Source organism: Schistocerca cancellata, chromosome 4 (assembly GCF_023864275.1).
Source record: "Schistocerca cancellata isolate TAMUIC-IGC-003103 chromosome 4, iqSchCanc2.1, whole genome shotgun sequence".
In the NCBI taxonomy this organism is placed as follows: Eukaryota; Metazoa; Arthropoda; class Insecta; order Orthoptera; family Acrididae; genus Schistocerca; species Schistocerca cancellata.
The window spans coordinates 893787767-893812085 of record NC_064629.1 but is presented as its reverse complement, the minus strand read 5'-3'; the positions used below and the strand labels follow the sequence as shown (position 1 = coordinate 893812085).

General features: G+C 39.3%; 1 protein-coding gene across 2 annotated transcripts in view; it reads left to right on the top strand.

The window, feature by feature from the left end:
* Window positions 1-24319, top strand: part of LOC126185056 (vinculin) — a 267137-nt gene that overhangs the window by 232271 nt on the left and 10547 nt on the right. For both annotated transcript variants that reach the window (XM_049927816.1, XM_049927815.1), the window contains one exon: window positions 470-660. In XM_049927816.1, coding sequence (XP_049783773.1) covers window positions 470-639 — 170 coding nt within the window. In that variant the 3' untranslated portion in view covers window positions 640-660. The remainder of the gene's footprint in view (window positions 1-469; window positions 661-24319) is intronic.

Genomic DNA, 24319 nt, shown 5'->3' with positions numbered 1-24319 from the left:
AAATGTACACAGGAAATTATTTGTGAGATACCTCACCAGAAGCCTGTTACCTGTAGTTTGTTTTTGTCAGAATCCATTTAATGTCCTATAATTATGAAAGACAATTTTGGGGCATAGGTTTGTGAAATAGCTTGTCAGATTTGAAATGTATTACTTATTTTAATGCTTTCTTCTTACATCTACTTTGATTCTTTCATTTCAGCATACACCTATATGTTGAACAGTGTTTGCCCTGTGTAATTATGCCATTATATTTAATGTATTTGCATCACGGTAGTTTTACATAATTTTTGTACCATATTTTCAAACAATTTTATTCAGAACTTCCATTCTTAGCAGTTACACACAAGTTAGGCAATGGAAAATTAATGACATCCAATTGTTTCTGCATTTTGACTGATAAACATTCGTAAAGTAGTCCAGATGTATGACATTAAATTGGACTTACAAACTGATTCATATTTCATAGGAACTGAAGAGGATCAGGAAGCGACAGATATGCTTGTCGGAAATGCCCAAAACCTTATGCAATCTGTGAAGGAAACTGTACGTGCTGCTGAATCAGCTTCCATAAAGATACGAACAGATGCTGGTATTAGGCTTCGCTGGGTCCGTAAGCAACCCTGGTACCAGTATTGAGATTTCCTTCTCCAGTAACAGGTAAAACATTTCATTTAAGAGGTCACATTATTTGTATGCACATTTTTCTCATCGAACTGCTAATTCTTGGTTCAGACGTAAATGTGAATTACTGAATATAGTTTCTGTTTAATGGTATGTTTTCGGATTTCTATCAGAATTGGTGATATCATTTTTGCTCAGAATTTTTCAACTACTGACCTACTTGTATTCCTCAGGTGCCACAATCTGTGGCCACCTGTGTGTTCACTATCTGGATTCTAGCGAGACAGTGAAATTGTGAACTCTGCTTGACACCAGAAAACATATTATTTATTGAATAACTAATACTGCACTTTCTATTGTGTATTATTGGCAGCTTCTTCGTGCTTATTTCTAAAATTACTCTTGTAAGAAACATTTGTCAAATACCTGATCTTGTCTTTCAGAGTTGTTTGCAGCTGAACTAAACTGGAATCTCACAGAGAATGTCAAATACCAATTTGAGAATCATAGGGTGAATTTTGAAAATGTGTAGCTAGCTATCAAAGAATATATTTGCTACAGCAAGAACAAACACAATTTATGGTATGAGGAAAATGTAAGGCACAATGAAGTACAGGTTGTGCATAGCACTAAACTCATTGACTCCGTTCATCACAAGAATAAATCTCATGTAAACATTACACTATGTATTCTTTCACATTTGCTGGAACTTCATTGGATTTTGTTTCACATGGAGTGGAAGCCAAGCTGTCTTGAGTACAGTCAGGTATGGTAATAAGAATATGTTTATGCTGTGTGTTATGCATACATCGACTTGGCTTTTCTCGCAAAACATCAAAGCTGATTTTTCCCTGTAATTTTATGAAAAACATAAATAAAAACTTGTTTCTCGCCATTCCGCATATGTGTTTCACTACAAAGCAGGAAGCAGTGTCATCCCAATCAAAGCACAAGTAGCGTATATGGAGACTGTGACTGTACATGATTTTTTAAATAAGAATTACACAGCTAAACTATGATTACAAAAAATGTTGGCTCTTAATACATCAGAATGTCTTAAAGCTTCATTTACAGTGACCTAGTAATAAGATATCGAATTCATAAGCTAGACCTACTTCCAAGAGCGAAACAGCACCAATGTACGAGAGCTACAGTTGCTTATCATTCATTGTGTTTGTGTTTTGTTGCATCAGATTTATTCTTATGATGAACGAAGTATAGACAACAGTAATACAGGCTACAGAATAGGCTGAGCCCACATTTGTGAATGTTTAAATAATACTGTTTCTTTGGCGGCCCACCAGAGCATGCCAGGGGGCTGACCCAGGTCATGTGGCCTCTATAAGCAGGCCTGTGCACTGTATGGACACGCAACCTCTGAAATCACACGCATCTTGAGTGAAGGTACAGCACTCCTCTCTTCTAGGGGGTGGGAAAACCACATACAAACATGAAAATGCTAGGCACAAAGAAAACCATTGGTACAGAAAAAAAAGCACAGATATTGTTTAAAAAAAAAAAAAAAAAAAAAAAAAAACACTGAGATTATGAGTCACGGAAAACACCAATGATAGCACTGACGACCATTTCATCGCCGATGACAACGGTGGCTGCAGCATATAGTGGGCAGTCACTGACAAGTAGGGACAGAAGTGATGAGGGGCAGGTTGGCAGGCCATCCCCTCTCTTGTGAGAGGCCATAGGGCAGAACAGGGATAGCATCTCCATACTGAAGTCCTCATAAAGCTCTGCAGTTGGCACCGGCGGCATCAGCTGGGACATTGGAGATGATGGCCTCATGGAACCCAGCAAAAGAGCGACGGTGGCTGCGGTGTTAGGTGCAGTGGGACTGCACCAGCAACAGCAGTCAAGAAGGGGGAGTGGGCGGCGGGGCGGAGGCAGCTGTCTGGCAGGCAGTGACCCGCAGTGCATAGCTGACCGTTTGCGACACATGAACAGGCATCAGTATTGGCATTGGTGGGGAGGTGGTAGACCATCCAGAACAGACCCCGCTGTGCATGGTCACAGCTGGTCAAAGTGACAGTACATCTGCCTGTCATGAGTGCTGATGACACACAGACACTGGCCCCGGTGATGCTCGGTGACGGTAGGAACCCAGTTACACCGGCAGCCAAAACCACAAACCAGACACGCCCACACGGCCAGAACCTTCGCAGAGCTGGTGATGGCAGTGGACGTGGCGTCAGATGCATCAGGTGAAGGATGGTCTGTGGTCGGCGTCCACAAAGCAGCTGCACATGGCTCTTGTCCCCCCACTGAACTGAAATGGTATGAACCCAAAAAATGGTCTAGAGCAGCTTCAGGGGATGTGCCAGAAACATATGTCCACATCTGAGTTTTAAATCTTGCATTCAGACTCACCTTTAGATTGAGGATGAGATTGGGGGAGCTGTGAGATGGTGAACACCACTAGCCAGACAAAACGATGCAAATTCCTGAGAAACAAACTAGGAGCCATTATTGGTAACCATGGTACCTGGAAATCCCTCAATTGCAAAGCTCTTAAACAGGCCCAAAATAGTGGCCGCCATAGACATGGTTGCATATGCCGCATATGGAAACTTGGAATAGGCATCCACTACAGTGAGCCAATCCTGATTTAGGAATGGCCCAGCAAAATTGACATGTAGACACTCTAGTGGGTGCTGCTGCATCAGCTAGGTGACAAAGAGACTTGCTGGGCCACCTGTGCTGAACAAAGTAAGTGTAAGTAGCGAGAATCTAGATTTGCTAAGATTGCACTTGAGATCCACAGACTGCAAAACAGAAAACAACAATCAGAGATTTCTAAGATAGTCTTTGGTGGAAGAACCCGAAACCACAGTATCGTCGAGGGTAATTGATGCAGCCAGTCACAGAGGCTGTCAGCTATGCTAAGAAACGCTGAAAACTTTGAGGCATGCTAGCAATGCCAGAAGGGAAGCATTGATATTGGTATAGTCTGAAAGGTGTATTGACAAGAAGAAGGCACCTACTTGGAAAAGTAGTGGCCCCCTGTTAATTTTGCAAGCAACTTGTCGGGACAGGGCAAAGAGTATGTATCTGTCATGGAATGTGCATGAATTGTGACACTGGAGTCTCCACAGATACAAAACTTACCCGTCAACTTCTTAATGATGACCAATGGCGGAGGAAATAGGCCAAATGACACCAAGCAATGTCAAATGGTCTAGTTTGGCCTTGACAGAGTCACACAACATGACAGGCACCTGCCGTACCCGAAAAAGAGAGGGGCAGACTTTAATTGGTAATGTCGGCCTGAAAACCGATAGCACAACCAAGCGCAGGGGAAAACAGAGACAAAAACTCAGTGCAGAGGAACTCCAGTTTCTGATATGGAACTTGGTTTGACAAAATTTTTGTCATCGGCAATGGAGAAATCAAGAATGTTAAACACATCTAACCTGAACAGGTCTGCACTGTGGGAATGATCTCCAGCAAGGAAGGTGAGAGAGTGAGCAACAGATTTTTAAGAGACAGGCTTGGAAAACTGACCTAGATTGGAATCTGCTGTTTATTGTAGCTACCAACTTCCGTAAAACCTGTGTGAGCGAAGAGGAGCCCAAGTTCACGTACGTTTGTGCGTTTACTAAAATCACTGCAGCTCCTTTGTCCACTTACACTTTTACTGGTTTATTAAATGCATGCAAGTCAATAAACATCAATAAACAGGTTGTTAGGGGAGGCAGTCATCGTAGAGATACAGTTCGTGTCCTTCGATACTACTGTGTTCACCACGTTTGAAGATGAGATACATACTGATGCAATATGACCTGCTCACATTTTGCCAGGGATGTTTCAAGTACACCTCAGAAGTTTTGCTGGCAACCCGTCTCATATCCTGCATACAGTCCCAATCTCTCTCCATGCAAGTACAATATTCTTTTAGCCCTAAAGAAAGACATTCATGGCCATCAATTTGCTTCAAATGAAGAGGTGCATGTGTGGATACAATCATGCAAGTGCAAACATTTTTCCATCAAGACAATGACCATCTTGTGTCACAGTGGGATAACTGGATTAATGGTTATTGTGATTACGTTTGAAATAATAAACAGTTTACTTACTTTTTTCCCCATCTGTCTCATTTTCATTTGACTACTACTTATATAATTCTTGCAAAAAATAACAGTCCTGTTACACTTTTTTGGGGTACTCCTGAAATTACCGTTACATATGCCAGTTTTGTTCCATTAAGAGTGATTTGTAGAGTTCTCTCTGCAAAGAAGTCTTGAATCCAGTCCCAAATGTCGTCTGTTATTCGGTAATCAATTAGGCTCCAATTGTTGCCCGGTACATACCTGCATAGCGACAAGGTCCATATTTAGCTTTTCTGCGTTTTATTAGTACCAGATTTCTGAAATTTTGTGTGTAGTTTTCTATATAAGAGGTTTACTCTTGCATTTTGTAACTGTAAGTGTAAATTCAGGCAGTCTGTAGAGCACTAGTCATCTTTGATATGTTTTAAAGTGCCAGGGACCATTCGTTTCAGCCTAGTAAGCCAATAAGCCAGGCTCCAACTGTTGCCTGTTACACATCTGCATCAGGCAATCTGTGCATGACTGTCATTTCTTCTGAACAGCTAGCTGCACAGCTCATAAGGCATCAGCCTCCATTAGTGGCACATCAGAAGGGTAACAGTTCACATATCTAGGTTTCTGTCTGCGCTTTTATGGTCAGTACTTACGTTAGTAATCCTCCGAGGGTTGAATGAAAAATAATGCCTCCACCTTTGTTAATTGGGTTTGGATGGGAATATTTTCATATATCAAATGCAGAAATAATCCTTAGAATGTGATCTTTAATTACCAATATTCACTTTTCTGCAGCTATCAAGGAAGAAGTCAACACACTATTTCCGCAACCACAGTCTCACAGTTCTCTCAATGTCTTCATCAGAAGCATAATGATGTCACCGCAGATCGTCTTTCATTATGGGGAACAGATGGATGTCAGACGGTGCTAAATCTGGACTGTATGGAGGATGCTGTACGGTGGTGAGATTCAGTCTCTGAAGTTCTGCTGTGGTGGCATGTGAAGTGTGTGGTTTGACATTGTCATGTTGCAGGAAAACATTTTCCTTTTCATTTCAGACCCTTGTTAGCCATCGTTTCAGAGTTCGTAGCATTGTAATGTAACACTCTGAATTTATTGTTGTTCCACGATCAAGAAAATCAACATAGATAACACCATGTGTCCCAGAACACTGTGGCCATGATTTTTCCAGCTGAGGTCTGCATCTTGAATTTCTTTTTCTGGGGCGAGTCTTTGTGTTGATATTCCATGCACTGATGTTTCGTATCCGGGTTGTAATGGTGTACCCGTACCCACGTTTCGTCTCCTGTCACAGTTTAATGGAGAAAGGCATTACCTTCATTCTCGTAACGTGAGAGGAGCTCCTGGCAGATTTCAAATCTGTGTGCTTTCATTTCAGGAGTCAGCATCCGGGGTACCCACCGTGCGCAGGTCTTCCAATAGCCAAGCAAAGCAATAGTGTGACCCACACGTTCTTGTGAAATGCTGATTGTGCTTGCAGTTTCTCTCTGAGTGATACGACGATTGTCCTGAATCGATCTGTCAACATTTTGCTTGTGAAACTTATTGGTTGCTGTTACAGGGCTTCCAACTCTTTGTTTGTCACGCAGGTCAGATGTTTCCGCCTCAACATCTTTAAACTTATTCACCCACTGACCCACAGTACTCACATCAACACAATCATCATAAACTGCTTTTGTTCTGTGATGAATCTCCTTTGGGGTGACACCTTCTTCTGTCAAGAATTCAATGACTGCATGTTGCTTAAATCGCATTGACCGACCGTCTGCACAGGGTTCCATACTTTACACTGTAACAACACAACCATTCAATGCTAAGGCTTCCCGCCAACAGGAGCTGTAGAGAAGAGGCTAAGGAACAAGCTAGTACCTGCCGCATACCAATGCTGCCAACTGTTGAAGAGTTATGAAGGTGGAGGCATTACTTTTCAGTCAACCCTTGTAGAATGGTTAGGACGTGTTCGTGATTTGTACAGGTGCAGGTGGAGCTGGTCACAGTTCCAAAACAGCTGGATATTCTTTTGGCTACGGTCAGTTCTATTAAGACTGCTGCCTAGGAGTGTAGTAGTGGCAGAAAATGTGGTGCACTGCATTGGACACCTCAGGTGTCACTAGATTCTCCCACAGGCCCTGCTGTTGAAGCACCTCCTAGTTTACCCTATGCAGTGGATCTGCCCTCACAGCAGGATGATTAGTGAGTGGCAACACATTTGCGTCACTTGAGGTGGAGAGCCAATGTGTAGACTGGCTGCGAGGCCTTGCTTATTCACTCTGAGTGGACAGGTGGCCATTCTGTCAGCAGGTTCCAAGCAGGCACACAAGGGCAGCTTATCGGGAGCTTTCCCCTTGGGGGAAATAGCCTGCAGGACCAGTAAGAAAGCCAATGTGCACTCGGTATGTCTGCCAGGGAGGCCTCATCTAAAATGTGCGGCAGACCCTTGCCTTTGGCTATCGAGCATGAAAGGGGCACTCATCTGCAAGTTGTGACTTTGTCAGTAATGACGCCTGTTGCTTGGGTTCTGAGGCAATTATCAGTTCATAAAGGCGGTGAAGGCTGCTGACCTCACATGTGATGGTGTAAGCAAAGGTTGCAATTTGCAGCTTATTCCCAGAGGTGACAGGGTCCTTTGGTTTGGAGCTGAGTGGGGGGTCTCAACCAAAAGCTTTGTCAACTCTGTGACAGTCTTGCCTGCAGATTTGTAGATCTGCATTATAGGGTGCCGAATTGTAGGGCTACTGTTGTTAGGTCAGGGGTGCACTGCACAAGGGAAGCAGCTACCGTATGTACTCGAATCTAAGCCGCACTTTTTTTCCGGTTTTTGTAATCCAAAAAACCGCCTGCGGCTTAGAATCGAGTGCAAAGCAAGCGGAAGTTCTGAAAAATGTTGGTAGGTGCCGCCACAACTAACTTCTGCCGTCGGATATATGTAGCGGTACACAGGCATCCTTTGTAGGCACAAAGATAAATACTGGTGCCAAAACCTCTGCGTCAGTAAATAAAATAAAATAAAATAAAAAAATTATTGGAAGACGAGCTTTTTTTCTCCGCCCGAGTTTCGACCACTGTATTTTCATACATTATCCAACGAAGTAAATACAAATTCCGTATTGTTCATCTTCGAATGTAGCAGAATTTCAATGTACTACGAAAATCCGACTGGCAAGACTGGGATTTTTGTCAATATGGCCAACTCTACGTTCTGAATTTTTTCCTACCTGTGAGAAGAGATGGTTGCTAATAGGAACCTGATGAAATGTGAATCACATGCAGTATTCTCTTCACCATAAGAATAATACGAATATAAACATTTTGCCATGTATTCTTTCGTGTTTGCTTCTATCTCATTTAAATCCTGTCTGCCTAATAAACTACGAAACCAGAGTGAGACAACAGCAAACGCGGAAGAATATACGTATCGTGTCATGTTTATATTCGTATTACTCTTATGCCTAATAGTGATACAGTCAGAAATGAAGCACGGCAACTGACTAGATTTTTAAATCTAAGATGACTAAATTCTGTGCAGAATTTGACGTACTAAAGAAGCGGCCGCAAATATTTTCAAACGGAGAAAAATTTTCGCCAAACTCTCGTTCAGAACATGTTCTATCATACGCAGTCTATTATTTGGTTCTTGTTGATCATTATGAAAGAAAGCAGCAGTGTATGTAACAACAAATAGCAGTCTCTTGCCATTGTTTCGCTAATGAGACGATTCCTCTCTTTTTTTAGTTGTAGGCGGCGGTAGCATGCACAAAAGCAAGCCATGCCGTGAGCAGCGACAGGCCGTAAACACGCACTATCAGAATGCGACAAACAATGCATGACACAGTATAGTAATGCATTTTCAGCTTAGAGGGACTGACGTATACACCTATAACGTAGAAAACGGCACTCATCAGATCAAAGCAAAATAAGCAATCGATTCAAACCAGACGAAGCACGTGAAAAAGGAAGGGTATCCGTATAAATACGGACGGAGCGCCAGACACATAGCAATGGCTACCTGGTAAAGCTGAACTGATAAGCTTACGACTCGAACCAAACTACTGTAGCTGTATCGTCATTCATTCGACCTAAATTGTGTCTTATATTACAATGGACCAACTTTGTTTCAATTTGGAGGTGCGGCCTAAAACTTTTCTCTCCCCTTGAATTTCGAGTCTCAAATTTCAGGTGGAGCTTAGATTTGGGTTTTTTTTTTTTTTTTTTTTTTTTTTTTTTTTTTTTTTTTTAGTCTCATTTTTCAGGTGCGGCTTAGATTCGAGTAAATACGGTACTTGGGTAGCAGGGTACTTGTGGAGTGCACATGATGGTTTCTTAGGGTAGCTAGTAGTTTGATGTGCTCTGATAAATACTCACCAGTTGATATGCAGAAAGAGACATCAGACCAAGTTTTAGTAAAGACATTTTGACTGTCAAAATTTTATCAGTAAATTGTTGAAGTACAATTAACAAGCTTCCCCAATTTATTGCCCTCCAGAAAAGTTATCATGCTCAAATTATTCTTGAAACCAAGAGCTGGTTGTAACCTGAAGTATGAGGGCATGCTGAAAAATAATACCTCCAATGTTTTATTTTAAAACTCTTTCAGGTTTTTGAAAGAAATGAATGCTGTTAACATTCTACATCTGTAAGCTTCATGTCTATGTATTAGCAGGCCTCTGTGAATAAAGGGCTCCAAATCGTAGCCTTTAACATGGTGTTGTGTGACATAATTATATCAGTGCCTGGGAAACAGTGTATTGAATCAAGTTTCGAATTCAAAGAGTTCGTCCACACATGGAGCAAGCTCCCTTCATCATGATAATGCCTGACCACACATGAGCACTGTGACATCTGCAGCAACTGGACACCTGAGATTCACTGTCATCAGCCGTCCTCCATACAGTCCTTACTTGACCTCATCCAATTTTCACCTGTTTGCAAAACTTGAAGGGTGCCGTTATAGTGATGAAACAATGCAACCAGAGGTGAGGTTGTGGTTCCAACAACAAAGTGAAACATTTTACAGTGGTGTTATCATCAAACTGGTCTCTCATTGGGAGAAATGTGTTCATTGCCAGGGTAACTATGTTGAGAAATAAATATGTAGACATGAAGAATAAAGATGTATAATATTAATAACATTTGTTTTATTTAGAAGCTTTAAGAGTTTCCATACAAGTAATTCTGAGGCTTCTCAGCATGCCCTTGCAGTAAGCTCCAAGATATTTAGTAATTTATGGAGCATATATTGAAATGACAGATTAGACGACATAGGAATGGGAGTGTTCATTGCATTTGACAAAAATGTTCTCTCTCTTGGGGTCAAATTTGAGTGTGATAGTGAAATTTGGTCACGTGTAATGGGTGCAGGTGAAACAAAGTTCATTGTTGGATGTTTTACCAGCCATCCGATTCCACAGTGATAGTTTTAGAGTCTTTCTTTGAATTACTATGGACAGTAGTGCAGAAGTACCCAGTTCACGCCATATTTATTGGCGGCAACTTTAACCTACTGAGTGTAGACTAGGATGTCTATGGATTCACTGCAGGGGGTACAGACAGACATTCCTGCAAAATATTTTCAAACAACTTTTCCAAAAGCTGTTTTGAGCAGCTATGTCGACAGCCCACTCACAACATACACGTTTTAGACCTTGTAGCTACAAACTGCCCTGACCTTATTGACAGCATCAGTATAGAGACAGGGATTAGTGTCCATGATGTCATCATAGTGATTATGGTTAATAAATGAATCAATCAAGAAGGCTAGGAGATTATTTCTGCTAGATAGAGTAGATTCATCTGTTCCTGACGATGCCTTTCCACTGAATTCAGTATTTCATACTTCTCTTTATCATCTTCTGTTTCAGTTCTAGTAGGGTCCCTGAGTGACTGAATATATTATTTTGATATGCTTACTGCATTTACTAAAACAAAGACCTCTTAGAGTTTTGAGTCAGCTCCATTGGAAGAATTTTACTTTCAAAGTCATTGAACACTTTCCTCATTGCTCTCCTTATGCTTATTTTATCTTCATTTAAGTTTTGTTTGTGGGTTGGTTTTTGACTTCTCATGAATCTGTGATGAAGCCATTTTCTAACAAGAATATTTAACCATGGTGGGTTTTTCCCATCCCTTAATACCTTGCTCAGGACATGCTTGTCTATGGCATATTGAACAATGTTTTTGAATTTTTTTTTTTCTTATGTGCTCTACATCTTCATCCTCAGCATTTGATGTTGACTACTCAGATAGTCAGTAATTTGTATCCTGTCACTTTTACTAAGCAAAAATATTTTCCTACCCTTCTTAACATTCCCTGTCATACTCGTGATCATAGATGCTATAACTGCCTTATGATCTCTGATACCCTCCTCTACGTTGACTGATTCAAAAAGTTCAGGTCTGTTAGTTGCTAGAAGGTCAAGACATTACTTTCACAGTTGGTTCTCTAACTATCTGCTCGAATTAATTTTTGGACCTGATATCAGAATAATGTCACACAAATATCTGTCTCCGATACCAGTTTTGATCGCTTGACTTTCCCATTCTATACCAGGCAAGTTGGACTCACCCTCTGTTACAATAGCATGATCAGGAAACTTATTCGCAAAATACTACATGTTCTCTCTTGAGTGCTTCACCACTACTGCACATGACACTGGTGGTCTATAAAAGCATCCGTTTACCATATGCTGCTGCTTATTATTTTTGTGGGTTTCTGTCCAGTGTACTTGAAGTTTCTCTTTTTTTATCTAAGTGTTAGTGAAACCAGCTGTTGCTTCTTCAAGATTTTTCTTAATTTTGGGGCAACTGCTAAACAGCAGTTGGAGAAGATCTGGAGAACATGCTATATGCAGATGCGTCATCATCACAAGTGGATGTACTGTCATTGACTATTTTTTTTTTTAATTTTATTTACATGTCAGGTGCCATAAGGCCAAATTGAGGAGCAAATATCCAAGGTCATGGAACGTGTCAGTACATGAAATTACAACATAAAAGTAATAACAGATAGAAAGAAAATGTTTATGAACCCGAAAAAAGTCAATCCATAATTTTAAGTAAACGCAATCAACAATAGAACAAGAATCAGCTTAATTTTTCAAAGAGCTCCTCAACAGAATAGGAGGAGTGACCCACGTGGAAACTCTTCAGTTTCGATTTGAAAGTGCGTGGATTACTGCTAAGATTTTTGAATTTGAGTGGTGGCTTATTGAAAATGGCTGCAGCAGTATACTACACACCTTTCTGCACAAGAGTTAAGGAAGTTCGATCCAAATTCACATTTGATTTCTGCCGAGTATTAACTGAGTGAAATAAAATGATCATGAAAGCTGCTTATTCTTGGGAATAAGCTAATATTGTTAACAAGAAATGACAGTAAGGAACATATATATTGAGAGGCTAATGTCAAAATACCCAGACTCGTTAACAGGGATTGACAAGAGGTTCGTGAACTTATACCACTTATTGCCCAAACCGACCGTTTGTGAACTAGAAATATCCTTTCAGAATGGGCAGAGTTACCCCAAAATATAATACCATATGACATAAGCAAAGTAGACTAATTTTTGTGTCGAACGATCACTCACTTCAGATACCACTCGAACTGCACTATTTGAAACCGAGCTAATGATGCACTCAACATCCCTTACTACCAAGCTAGCGTCATCACCAAACAGAAATATTTTTGAGTTACTCGTAATACTATAGGGCATATCATTTATATAAATAAGGAACAGGAGTGGCCCCAACACTGATCCATGGGGCAACCCCCCCCCCCACATGACTGTGCCCCACTCAGACCCCACATCACAGCTATTCTCAACACTGTGAATAATGACCTTTTGCTGTCTGTTGCTAAAGTAAGAGGTGAACCAACTTCTGGAGCAATATTTTGTGATTAACACAATCAAATGCCTTAGTTAAATCAAAAAATACGTCTAGCGTTCAAAACCTTTTGCTCAATACCGTATATGGTATTTTATTTTTGTTGGTTTGCTGTTATAAGCCTTCAGCCATCACTGCCTGATCATCTGCATTAAAATCTGTATGTTTGTAGTCCAGTATTCTGTTTTGCATTTTCTTATACTAAATTTTAAAATCTGTCAAAATTTCAATTTCAACAACACAATTTTAAGATAATGTGTTATGGAACTATCAGTATGTCTTTGTGTCATCCATGCCTGGCGACACTTCTTACTTTCCACTATTCTCATTACAAACTGCTACTGCCAACATCACCCATATCTGTAGCATCATACTCGCTGATTTCCTAATTTTGAATATGGCAACTTGACTTGCTGCCGTGGTGTTAGATGACATAATAGATTAACAGAACTTGTCACCAGTACAAACTAAATAATACAGAAATCGTCACCGAGCGAGGTGGCACAGTGGTTAGCACACTGGACTCGCATTCGGGAGGACGACGGTTCAATCCCGTCTCCGGCCATCCTGATTTAGGTTTTCCGTGATTTCCCTAAATCGTTTCAGGCAAATGCCGAGATGGTTCCTTTGCAAGGGCACGGCCGATTTCCTTCCACATCCTTCCGTAACCCGAGCTTGCGCTCCGTCTCTAATGACCTCGTTGTCGACGGGACGTTAAACACTAATCACCCCCCCCCCCAGAAATCGTCATGTGTGAGGTAAGAGTTTACTACTGTACTAAATGAAGTACCAGACGTGATCACAGGGTAAGGTTGTGTATCGTATTCTTCAATGGATACCATACTTAAACAACAGGGAGAGCAACAGTGCTGTAGAACCACATTTGTACAAATGAACACTTTACTGTCATTACACACACACACACACACACACACACACACACACACACACACAGATGCACGCAAGGTACAAGACAAGAAATAATAATGCAAGCACAACAATAATAATCCTCAAAAAGTATTTAATGCTGCGAGGTGGCTTTCTAATGCAAGATCATGTAATGTCATTTAACGAAAAGAAGTGAGTACCCTGTTCAGAATTACTCCAGTATCAGCAGTTTAATTAAGAACCTAAGATTCAGCACTTGTAATTAGTAACTGACTGCTTTGGAAAAACCATGATAGAATAACAATAATATGTGTTAGGATACATTTCTCCCAAGATGTAGAAGAGCCATGGGTCAGCATACAGGCGCATTTAATAGTGGAATGTTTAATATTTAAGCTGTCAGCCAAAATCCTTTACTTGATCATTCAAACTAAATTGTTTTGTAAATTTACAGAAGCTATTTTTACTATTGAGTTAACACAGGTCTGGAAAATTGGTTTCACTTCAGCAAATATCACATGATTGACACTGTTAATCACTTTTCATCACCATTGCTTGAAGAGCATTATGTTTGATAAATACATATTGTTATCCAGTTGTTCATTATGTAAGCTTTCATTACAATGCACACAAAAGTATTATTGGTACTTTTTAATCGTGGACCTTGCATGCCTAAACATGACAGACAGCGGTACTGTGAATGCAGCCACATTGGAGTGGTATCTGTAGAGCTCTTGAAGAGGGGCAACAGTCTCTCAAGTACTCTAAGGAAAAACATACTGGATGGTCGACTAATACGGTTTGGTAACATTAGCCAGTATGTCAGTACTATGTTGTTATCATGAATGGATGAAAGCAAGAGGCAGCTACAGCCATTATATTTCCCAGGAATATACAGCTCTTCCACATGGTTTAGTGTTGATGGCATCTTCTTGGGTAAAATATCCCAGATGTAAAATAGTCCCTCATTCACATCTTCAAGCATCGGCTGCTCAGGAGAATGTTGTCATCAGGGGAAAAGAAACGTGGTATTCTTCAGATCGGGCCCTGGAATGGTAGGTCCCTTTATTGGGTGGATAAGATCGAGAATTTAAGAAGAGAAATAGATAGGTCAAGTTACATGTCGTTGGACTTAGTGAGGGGCAGTGTGAGGAAAAACATGATTACTGGTCAAGTGAGCACAGGATTATGAACACAAAATCGAATATGGATAATGCAGGAGTTGATCTAATAATGAATAAGAAAATGCAAATCCAAGGTGCTACTACAAATAGCATACAGAATGCATTATCATAACCAAAATAGAGAGAAAGTGAGTGCTTATGACAGTAGTACATAGAAACTTCAGAAAGTTTTTCAACAATGAGGACATTCACACTGCAGTTCTCAAATGTCTCCATGACCAGGGAGCAGATTTACATCATCAAGGAATGGAGCGATTGGTAGAATGCTCACCCCATTGTGCATTTACTATCTTGCAGTCTGTTTTGGTTTCAGGTATCACATTTACCCATATATAAGATGACCCTTATGATATGACACCCCATTTTCAATAGGCTTCTTGAGAAGTATTTGTTTTTAACATATCCTGAATAATCAGATTTAAATATTGTTTTATTGACATAAAGTATCGACCTAAATGTTAGCATTAAACATATTTGAAATTTCTCTCATTTGTTGATTGCATTTTGTTAATACAAGGAGAAATAATATAAAAGGAAAAAAATTGTTTACATTAATTTGCGGACCATTTTCTTTTCTACATTTTTGGCTTACTAACCATGTCGTCTGTGGTATCACTATTTTTGTCACCCTAACAGTAAAGGCATTCCATCTTAAGGCACAAGTGGCCCATCGGGACCATCCGACTGCCGTGTTATCCTCAGCTGAGGATGCGGATAGGAGGGGCGTGTGGTCAGCACACCGTTCTCCCGGTCATTATGATGGTTTTCTTTGACCGGAGCCACTATTATTCGGTTGAGTAGCTCCTCAATTGGTATCATGAGGCTGAGTGCACCCCAAAAAATGGCAACAGTGCATGGCGGCCAGAATGGTCACCCATACAAGTGCCGGCCACGCCCGACAGCACTTAACTTCGGTGATCTGATGGGAACCGGTGCATCCACTGCAAGCAAGGCTGTTGCCTACCCTAACAGTACAACTATGAAATTTGTATCTTCATTGTCACAAATCTTTGGATGGTTCTTCTGAATATTTTGCAATTTCTGAGGTTGTGGTTGCTGTGGGGCCTGAGAGCACAGTTGTTGTTATCCAAATACATATTGAATTTCGCTTCGATACTAGCGTGAGAATATTGCAGTATATCACTTGCTTCCAAACACATTGTCTGCCTATTGTTCTCTCATTACCTGTATAAAACCACCAGCTGACACAACCCCTTTTGTTCCTCTTAAACACCACAGTGAGCGTCGATGACGTTGCAGTATGAAATGCGTAAGTACACCACTGGACGCTATCTAGACTTTTATAGTCACCTGCAGAAACGAATATTATTGTTGAGAATTTGTCTAGTTTTAAAGTCAGTTCAAACATAGTAGATCTTCCTAAAAAGCCAAAGTACGCCAGATAGATTCCCTCAGTTGGCAACATGACGTAGTGCGCTGTCTGCTTATTACCCTTCTCCTCGCACTGCTAGTTCTCAGCCAAGCTCTATCACTATTCTCCCTCGACCCTTTCTGTAGTGCTGTTCTTGAACAACTGTGAAACATGGACTACAATATCTTCTAGGGTGAAAGTCATTTGTAACAGCAGCAAATAATACGTAAATATAAGATAGTAATCACGACTCGGTCAAATTCTCAAACTTCCTCTCATCCTGCAATCTACTGACATCTGCTGTCAACTCCTTGATGGGTCTTGATGTTGTAATTTATTCTCGTGACAACAATTACAATCAATTTAATATGATTTATTTCATTTGTTTGACATTTCATTCTGGATTCATTTTCCATCTTGTTTGATCTGAATGCCACCATTATGTTCTTAAGTTGATTAAAAGCTGGTAACGTTTTTACCCGGTATTCTAATGAGTGAACAACATCTGAATTTCTCATTTGCAGCCCACTTAGCAAATGATTACAGTCTCTCAAAACCAAATAAAATATTAATCTCTGTTCAGAATCTAGTAGTGTTTTATGAAGGACAACATTTCGTTCTTGAATGTTACCTTTACTTAAAAAGCAGAATTAATGTTTGTGCATGGTATCTATGCATGCATGAGAACTTTTATTGCAAACTTGTTCAAACACGACAAGAGATTAAGATGATAGTTTTTAGTGTTATTTCCCCACTGTGTTTCACAAAATTATCACATTTTAAGCAGAGAAAAAGATTGTTGTAATAGCTAGTTCATTGTTTTTCGCGTATCCCTTGCAGTAGTGCCACATGAGTTAAATGTCATGTGGTTGTTCGAGCAGCGTCAATACTGTATGGAGTTCTTCGGCATATTGGAAAATCTTGAGCCTGTTCAAATATGAGTATCATTTACCCAGCCCTGCCCTTCCAGTTCTTCAAAATAAATCTGTGCTGACCTCAATAGTCAAAGCTTCATCTGTAAATGTAAGATGATCCCTATATACTATATTAAACAACATAAAAATGTTAACCTCAGCAGCAGTAGCTTAATCTGTGAATATAAGATGACCCTGTATTTTTCGAATGACAAATTTGGGGAAAAAACCTCGTCTTACAATCGAGTAAATACGGCATCTTGTAAATGGGCGTTTGGTGGAAGAACTACACTGTCCATATAAAACTGGAAAATTGACTGTATCTGGGATAATTCATCATGTATCCAAAGTTACTTGAATGAAATTAAAAGACACTGTGAAGCTAACACCAAATGAAAAAAAAAATTGATTGAAATATATCAAAGATTTGAGCTGTACTCAATGTTTTCTCGTTGCAGTGGAGCTCTCAGTGGTAAAAGTCTTAGAATAAAAAAATCCAAAACATTCTTATACTTAACTTATAAATATCTCTTCTGTTGAGCTGTTGGTGCCATGTGTGTCTATCACTTTATCTGCATAGACATTTGCACCTATAGAAAAGACAGGAATTTTTGGAGGTTCCATTCTATATGAAAAACTCTCTGGAGAATCTTTGGATACACCAACACAGAGACCTTTAACACAAAGCCACGATATGGCAGTTCTTTACAGTAAGTTTTTGAAAAGAGCCACAAGTCACACTTTGTATTTTTTTTATTTACTGGTTTCACTCTTCAAATGAAAAAGAGCATCATCGGAATATACACTGTAAAAGATACAAATTAAGATAATGCAGAAAACTTACACTTATGTTACACAAATCACATATTCTACTTCCAGTATGGTGACTTATGTTTTAAGTTGACTGACAGCATTAAAGATTGTGTTTAAATCATCACACTGGAGGTAGACTATGTACTTTATGTAAAGTCAGCATATGTTTTTTTCTATTATCTTAATTTGTATCTTTTACAGTGCATATTCAGCTGATGCACGTGTTCATTTAAGGAGCAAAACTGGTAAATTAAGAATAGGAAATGCGACTTGTGACAGTTTTCAAAAACTTGGTTTTAACAGTCGCTTCCCCTGCAGGCAATGCCTGCTCTTGTTATACTTCCTTATATGATTTTAGGTGATGAAGCATTTGGGCTGATGGAAAATTTAATGAGACCCTATCGTGGAAAGCAGCTGACTTATGAAAAAAGGTATTTAACTATTAATTAACTTTGTGCCATCATGGATTGTGCCAGAAACATTGTACAAGTGCTTACAATACTTCACAACTATGTTTTAATGAGGGATGGATTTAAATATGAAGACATCTTAGAAGAAAATCTCACAACTATAAATGCTACCCACAATGGACAACCCATTTCATCAACATATGGACCAAATTTATTACTTATTTTGTTGATGAAGGTAGACTTGAACTTGCAGATAGTATGATATGACTAAAAGTGTACTTCTTAATAAAGTTTTCTTACCTATATTTTTCTTTTTATCTTGATTCAGTTTCTTTACATAAGATTGAAACCAATTCTTCCCAAGCCCACCATATCAGAATTTTATTTTTATATAGATTCAACACAATGTTACATAAGACTCTCCTTTTTTTCTACTTTATCAGTTACTAGCTTGATGTCAATATTCTTGCTTTGGTCTCACTCATTTTTCAACAGCCAACAAAGAGAAATAACAGAAACAAATAGAAAATACACCTGGTCATGATGGAAATGTGCAGTCAACTTAACAGTACACAAGTGCCTTTTGTCTTTCTAACTGTGTGTCAGTGCACTTTCATCTGCATCTGGAGATTTTTTTCTGTGAACACAGCATTAACATGTCCGCATATAATTGGTTGTAAGTTGAACATTAGATGTTTAAGTGCATGATTTGAAAACATGTGACAGATTTGTGTCACCTGAACTTAACAACCTTGATACAGAAATTGTGCATCAATACAAGGGCACACATGAGACATTAGAAATTATTAAAGTTCAGCATTGCTGCCCTGCATGTCAACACAAAGAAAACATCTAGCAACTGTATCCTAGAGCACCTTCCTAAGATGATCAGTTGTGATACTGTTAACCACCTCTACAATCCAATCATACAGCTGACACAGAATGCTGATTTTAATTGTGTACATGAGGGTCTCGATGCAACCCCACATGAAGAAGTCCCGGGGGTAAAGTCATTTGATCTTGTAGGCCCTATATGCAGTGAACCTCTGCCAAATCTACCATCCAGGGAGCGTGTGGTTTGAAGTAATCTAGAACAATGAGAACAAAATAGCGAGGAGCCCCTCTTGCTTGTACACAACAGAATTAATAATTTGATCAGACATGAATTGTGTTTCCTGTAAAAATTCAGGCATGTCAAGGTACCCGTTATCATTTTCTCTGCAAAAACGAATGGTCCATAAATCTGAATCTTAATCTTGGTCATCCCTAGCCATACTTTCAGTTTTGGGGTGTCTCTCTTCCATTCTTGCACCTCACGAGAATTGTCGTCGCCCCTGAACCTGCAGTTTTGATGGTTCTCAAAACAGCATGTGTGAAATGTGACCTTATTTGAGCATAGGAAGTTATCCGTTCAGTGGCCTCTATTATCTGGATTACATTGTCAGATGTTAATGGTCATTCAGAATGTTCCTCATTAAGCACACTTCCTTTTCATGTGAATTTGTTTGCAAGAAGCCTGATACTGGTCCTTCTTGGTGATACTTTTTCATAAATTTGACATCACAGCTCATGTAAAATGTTTTACCACATAGTTTTCATGAAGCAGTGACCTCTTTTTTTTTTTTTTTTTTTTTTTTTTTTTTTTTTTTACAGCAAGCATCTCAAAGCCCGGAAAGAATTGATTATATTAATGTTTTCCTGAAAGTGATCTATTACTTTTGAGACACACTGTACATGATGAGATAAAAGAAATTATTCAGTTTATTAAGTTGGTTGAAAATATAATTGTGCTGGGGGACTAGAATTAAATATTAGGAAACAAGGTAAAATAATAAGGGAACATGGACTGAAGATTTGGAATGAGGGGAAGTTGCTTGATAGAATTTTACACAGAGCACAATTTAACCAATATTGACAGTTGATTTGAGAATCATGAAAAATGGCTGTATACGTGGAAAAGACCTTTAGACAACATAAAGTTTCAAATAGTTTATATATTGATAAGACAGAGATTTCTAAACCAGACTTCAGACTGCAGGGATAGATGTTAATTATGAATTGCAGATTGAAAGTAAAGAAACTGCAGTAAGTTAGGAAATTAGGCAATGATAAATAGAAATGGGAGAAAGGAAACCTCATAGAGGAAGAATGGGCACCTTTGAGAGATGGTATATTGCAGGCAGCTTAGAATAAAATGGGCAAAAAAGAAAAGAAATAAAAGAGATACTTACAGTACATACGAAACTGCATTTCTTCTCTAGCCATCCTGATTCGCTACGCTATAGAGGCATATATGATTTCTGATATGATAGATGCCAGCTATAGCTCAATTAAAGGAAGCTTTGGAGAAAAGATAACTAGCTGTACAAATATCAAGAGCACAGAAAGCAAGTCAGTACTTAGCAAAGAATGGAAGGCTATAAGGTGAAATGAAAACATAGAAGGGCTATACTATGGAAATAAACTTGAGGCCAATATTATGGAGAGGGGAGAGAAAATGGATGAAGAGGAGATTGGAGATATGATACTGTGTGAAGAATTTGACAGGCACTGAAAGACCTAACTGGAAACGGGGCAACTGACATAGAAGGCATTCCCTCAGAATTAGTGTTATGATCCTTGGGCAACCATCCCATTACAGAAGTATTACACATGGTGTGCAAGATATGCGAGACAGACAAAATATCCTCAGACTTCAAGAAGATTGTAATAATTACCAATTCCAGATAAGGCAGATTTTGATAGCTGTGAATATTACAGAACCATCATTGAAATAAGTTGTGACTGGAAAATGCTAATACAAATCATTTACAAAAGAATGGCCATACTGGTAGAAGCGAACCTCAGGGGAGATCAGTTTGAGTTCCAGAGAAATGTAGGAATGAATGATGCACTACTGACTTCACAACTTCTTCTAAAAATATACTGAAGAAAGTCAAACCTTAGATTATAACATTTATAGATTCAGAGAATGCTTTTGACAATGTTGACTGGAATACACTCCTTGAAATTGTGAAGATAGCAGAGAGCCTCTACATCTATGTGATTACTCTGCTGTTCACAATAAAGTTCCTGGCAGAGGGTTCAGTGAACCACCTTCAAGCTGTCTCTACCATTCAACCCTCGAACGGCACGAGGGAAAATGAGCAGTTAAATTTTTCTGTGTGAACCTTGATTTCTCTTATTTTATCGTGATGATCATTTCTCCCTATGTAGGTGGGTGCCAACAGAATGTTTTCACAATTGGAGGAGAAAACTGGTGGTTGAAATTTCATGAGAAGATCCCATCGCAACGAAAAATGCCTTTGTTTTAATGATTGCCACTCCAATTCACGTATCATGTCTGTGACACTATCTCCCCTATTTCGCAATAATACAAAACGAGCTGCCCTTCTTTGTACTTTTTCGATGCCATCCGCCAGTCCCACCTGATGTGGATCCCACACTGCACAGCAGATACTCTAGAATAGGGCAGACAAGTGTGGTGTAAGCAGTCTCTTTAGTAGACCTGTTGCACCTTCTAAGTGTTCTGCCAGTGAATCGCAGTCTTTGGTTTGCTCTACCTACAATATTATCTATGTGATCATTCCAGTTTAGGTTATTTGTAAGCAGAAGTTTATCTACTCACTGCTGTTGCTAGAGTCAAAATGACATGATTGGGAACCAGTAGTTGAGAAGGGTGTGAGACAGGTTCATAGTCTATCCCTGATATTACTCAATCTGTACTCCGAGCAAGCAGCAATGAAAACCAACAAGAAATTAGGAAATGAATAAAAGTTCAGGGAGAAGTATTAAAAATTTTGAGGTTAGCCTTTGGCATTGTAATTCTGTCGGAGACAGTGAAGGGCTTGAAAATCAGTTGAATAGAATGAATAGCATGTTGGAAAGAGGTTATTAGTTGTGTATCAACAAAATTAAAACAAAGGCAGTGGAATGTAGACAAATTAAATCAGGCAATACTGAGGGAATTAGATTAGGATATGAGAGTTTAAAAGTGTTAGATGATTTTTTTTCTATTTGGACAGTAAAATAACTAATGAAGGCCAATGTAGAGAGAATATAAAATGCAGACTGGCAATAATATATCTGTTAAATATATCTGTCAAATATCCATGAGGAAGTCTTTTCTGGAGATACGTGAGTGAAGTGTAGCCTCGTACACAAGTGAAATATTGACAATGAACATTTCAGACAAGGGGAGGAAAAGAAACGTATGAAATGTGCCACAAAAGATATACTGAATCAAACTGGTGAGAAAGGAAATGTATATCACAACTTGAGGAAAGTAATCGTAAAATCGTCAGAGTGTCATCAGTTTGCTAATAGTGGAAAGTAGAGGGGTGAAAATTACAGAGGGATGTTAAAGCTTAACTACAGTAAGGAGGCTCAAATGGATGTTGATTGCAGAAATTATGTGGAATGAAAAGACTTGCAGAGGATATGTAATGTTACTATCCTGATTGCAAATGGTTTATCCTCAGGAGCCCGTTAAACTCATTTAAACTCATAGTCTCTTGCTGAAAACTGTGTTGAATTTTTAACTAAGTTAACCAGTAACAGACAAAACACCCTCAATTTAAGATTGAGTTATTAACAAATGTATTCCAGTTCAACCATATTTGGGCGATGACCAGTTTACCTTACACTTCTCTTTTTTCATCAGTAACAGGTTAGGACATACACTTTGTGATCTTTTCAGGAGTAACATATTTAATATGTAGTTCTGTAATAAACTCAGCACTGTCTGCTTGCACATTAATCTTCCACAGATCACAGTTCATGAGATAATAGTCAGTTCTGCACAATTCTTAGAGTGAATCGTTAACACATTTAACTTAGGATCGAGTTTTACATTCACGTCAACCGAGAGATGTTAATTGAGTCGATTGTAGCTGTGAAATTTTTTACACACAGATTTTATCATGACAATTTGAAAGCATGGACTTTCATACATGGTACTACACAATCTGCTCATATTGTGTGATGCCCATGGACTTTAACATTGAGATGTTGATTGGTTGATGGCTAGATGCAGACTGCTTATTGTCTGGAGGGGATATATAAAGACAGGCATATGAATATTTTGTGAATTCACTAACTGTATTTTAATTTATAGTAATAAAAGGGTCAGATTTAGTGGTTGTTTCAGCCTATTTTGTTCACCAATAATTAATCAGACTTGACTGTTTGTTAGATGATTATTTAATGTTCTACACAACTCTACAAAACTGAAGGATGAGATAGATAAAGTAAGATAACATATTAAATACTTGATGGATGAGGGTTTGGGACCATATTGCTAGAGGTCATTTAGTTGTGCACAGAAATTTGGGCATCATGTGGAATGAGGTCAGCATGACTATAGTGCCAAATGTGGCTGGCTTTGCAACACACGCAGTTTAGGGAACGGGAAAACACAATATACGTCAGTTAGAGAGCAGTTACGGTGCACGGTGCATGTTGGTGGTGGTGGTGGTGGTGGTGGTGGTGGTGGTGCTCTGCATTAAAACATGGCCTGGAGACAACATTTGAATGGCTTTACACAAGGAAGAATTATCCAGAAACTGGAAGAGTGTAGGCCAGGTGTTTGATATTGCTCACAGCATTGTTTCACATGTATGAGGAAAGTTTTCAACCACAGGCACTGCTGCCCAAAGAAGATGAGGTGGTCAAAGATGGTCAGCTACAGCATCAGATGACCACTACGTTGTGCAACAGCAAGAAGGGGCGCAAATCAAACAATGTGTGCTGTTGCAACATCAAATAACAGGACTGCAAGGCACACAGTCTCATACTCAGCTGCATGTGCGGGTCTGTTAGCCTGAAAACCAGTATGTTGTTGTTCAGTTGACACCTGTTCACTGGTACCACTGTTTACGATAGTAACAAGAGCATAGGGGCTGGACCAACGAGGAGTGGGGTCATGTGTTCTTCTTGGATGAGATCAGGTTTAGCCTGAGAAGTGATTCTGAATGTACCCTCAAATGGAGATAGTTAGAAACATATAATGCACCCAGGAACATTGTTGAACACTGTCATTTTGTTGGTGGTCCAAGTGCTATGGTGTGTGCAGGTATAATGTTGTATGGACATACTGACTCCAAATATTTGAACATAATACGCTCACTGTCAACATTATTGTGAAACTGTGCTCCT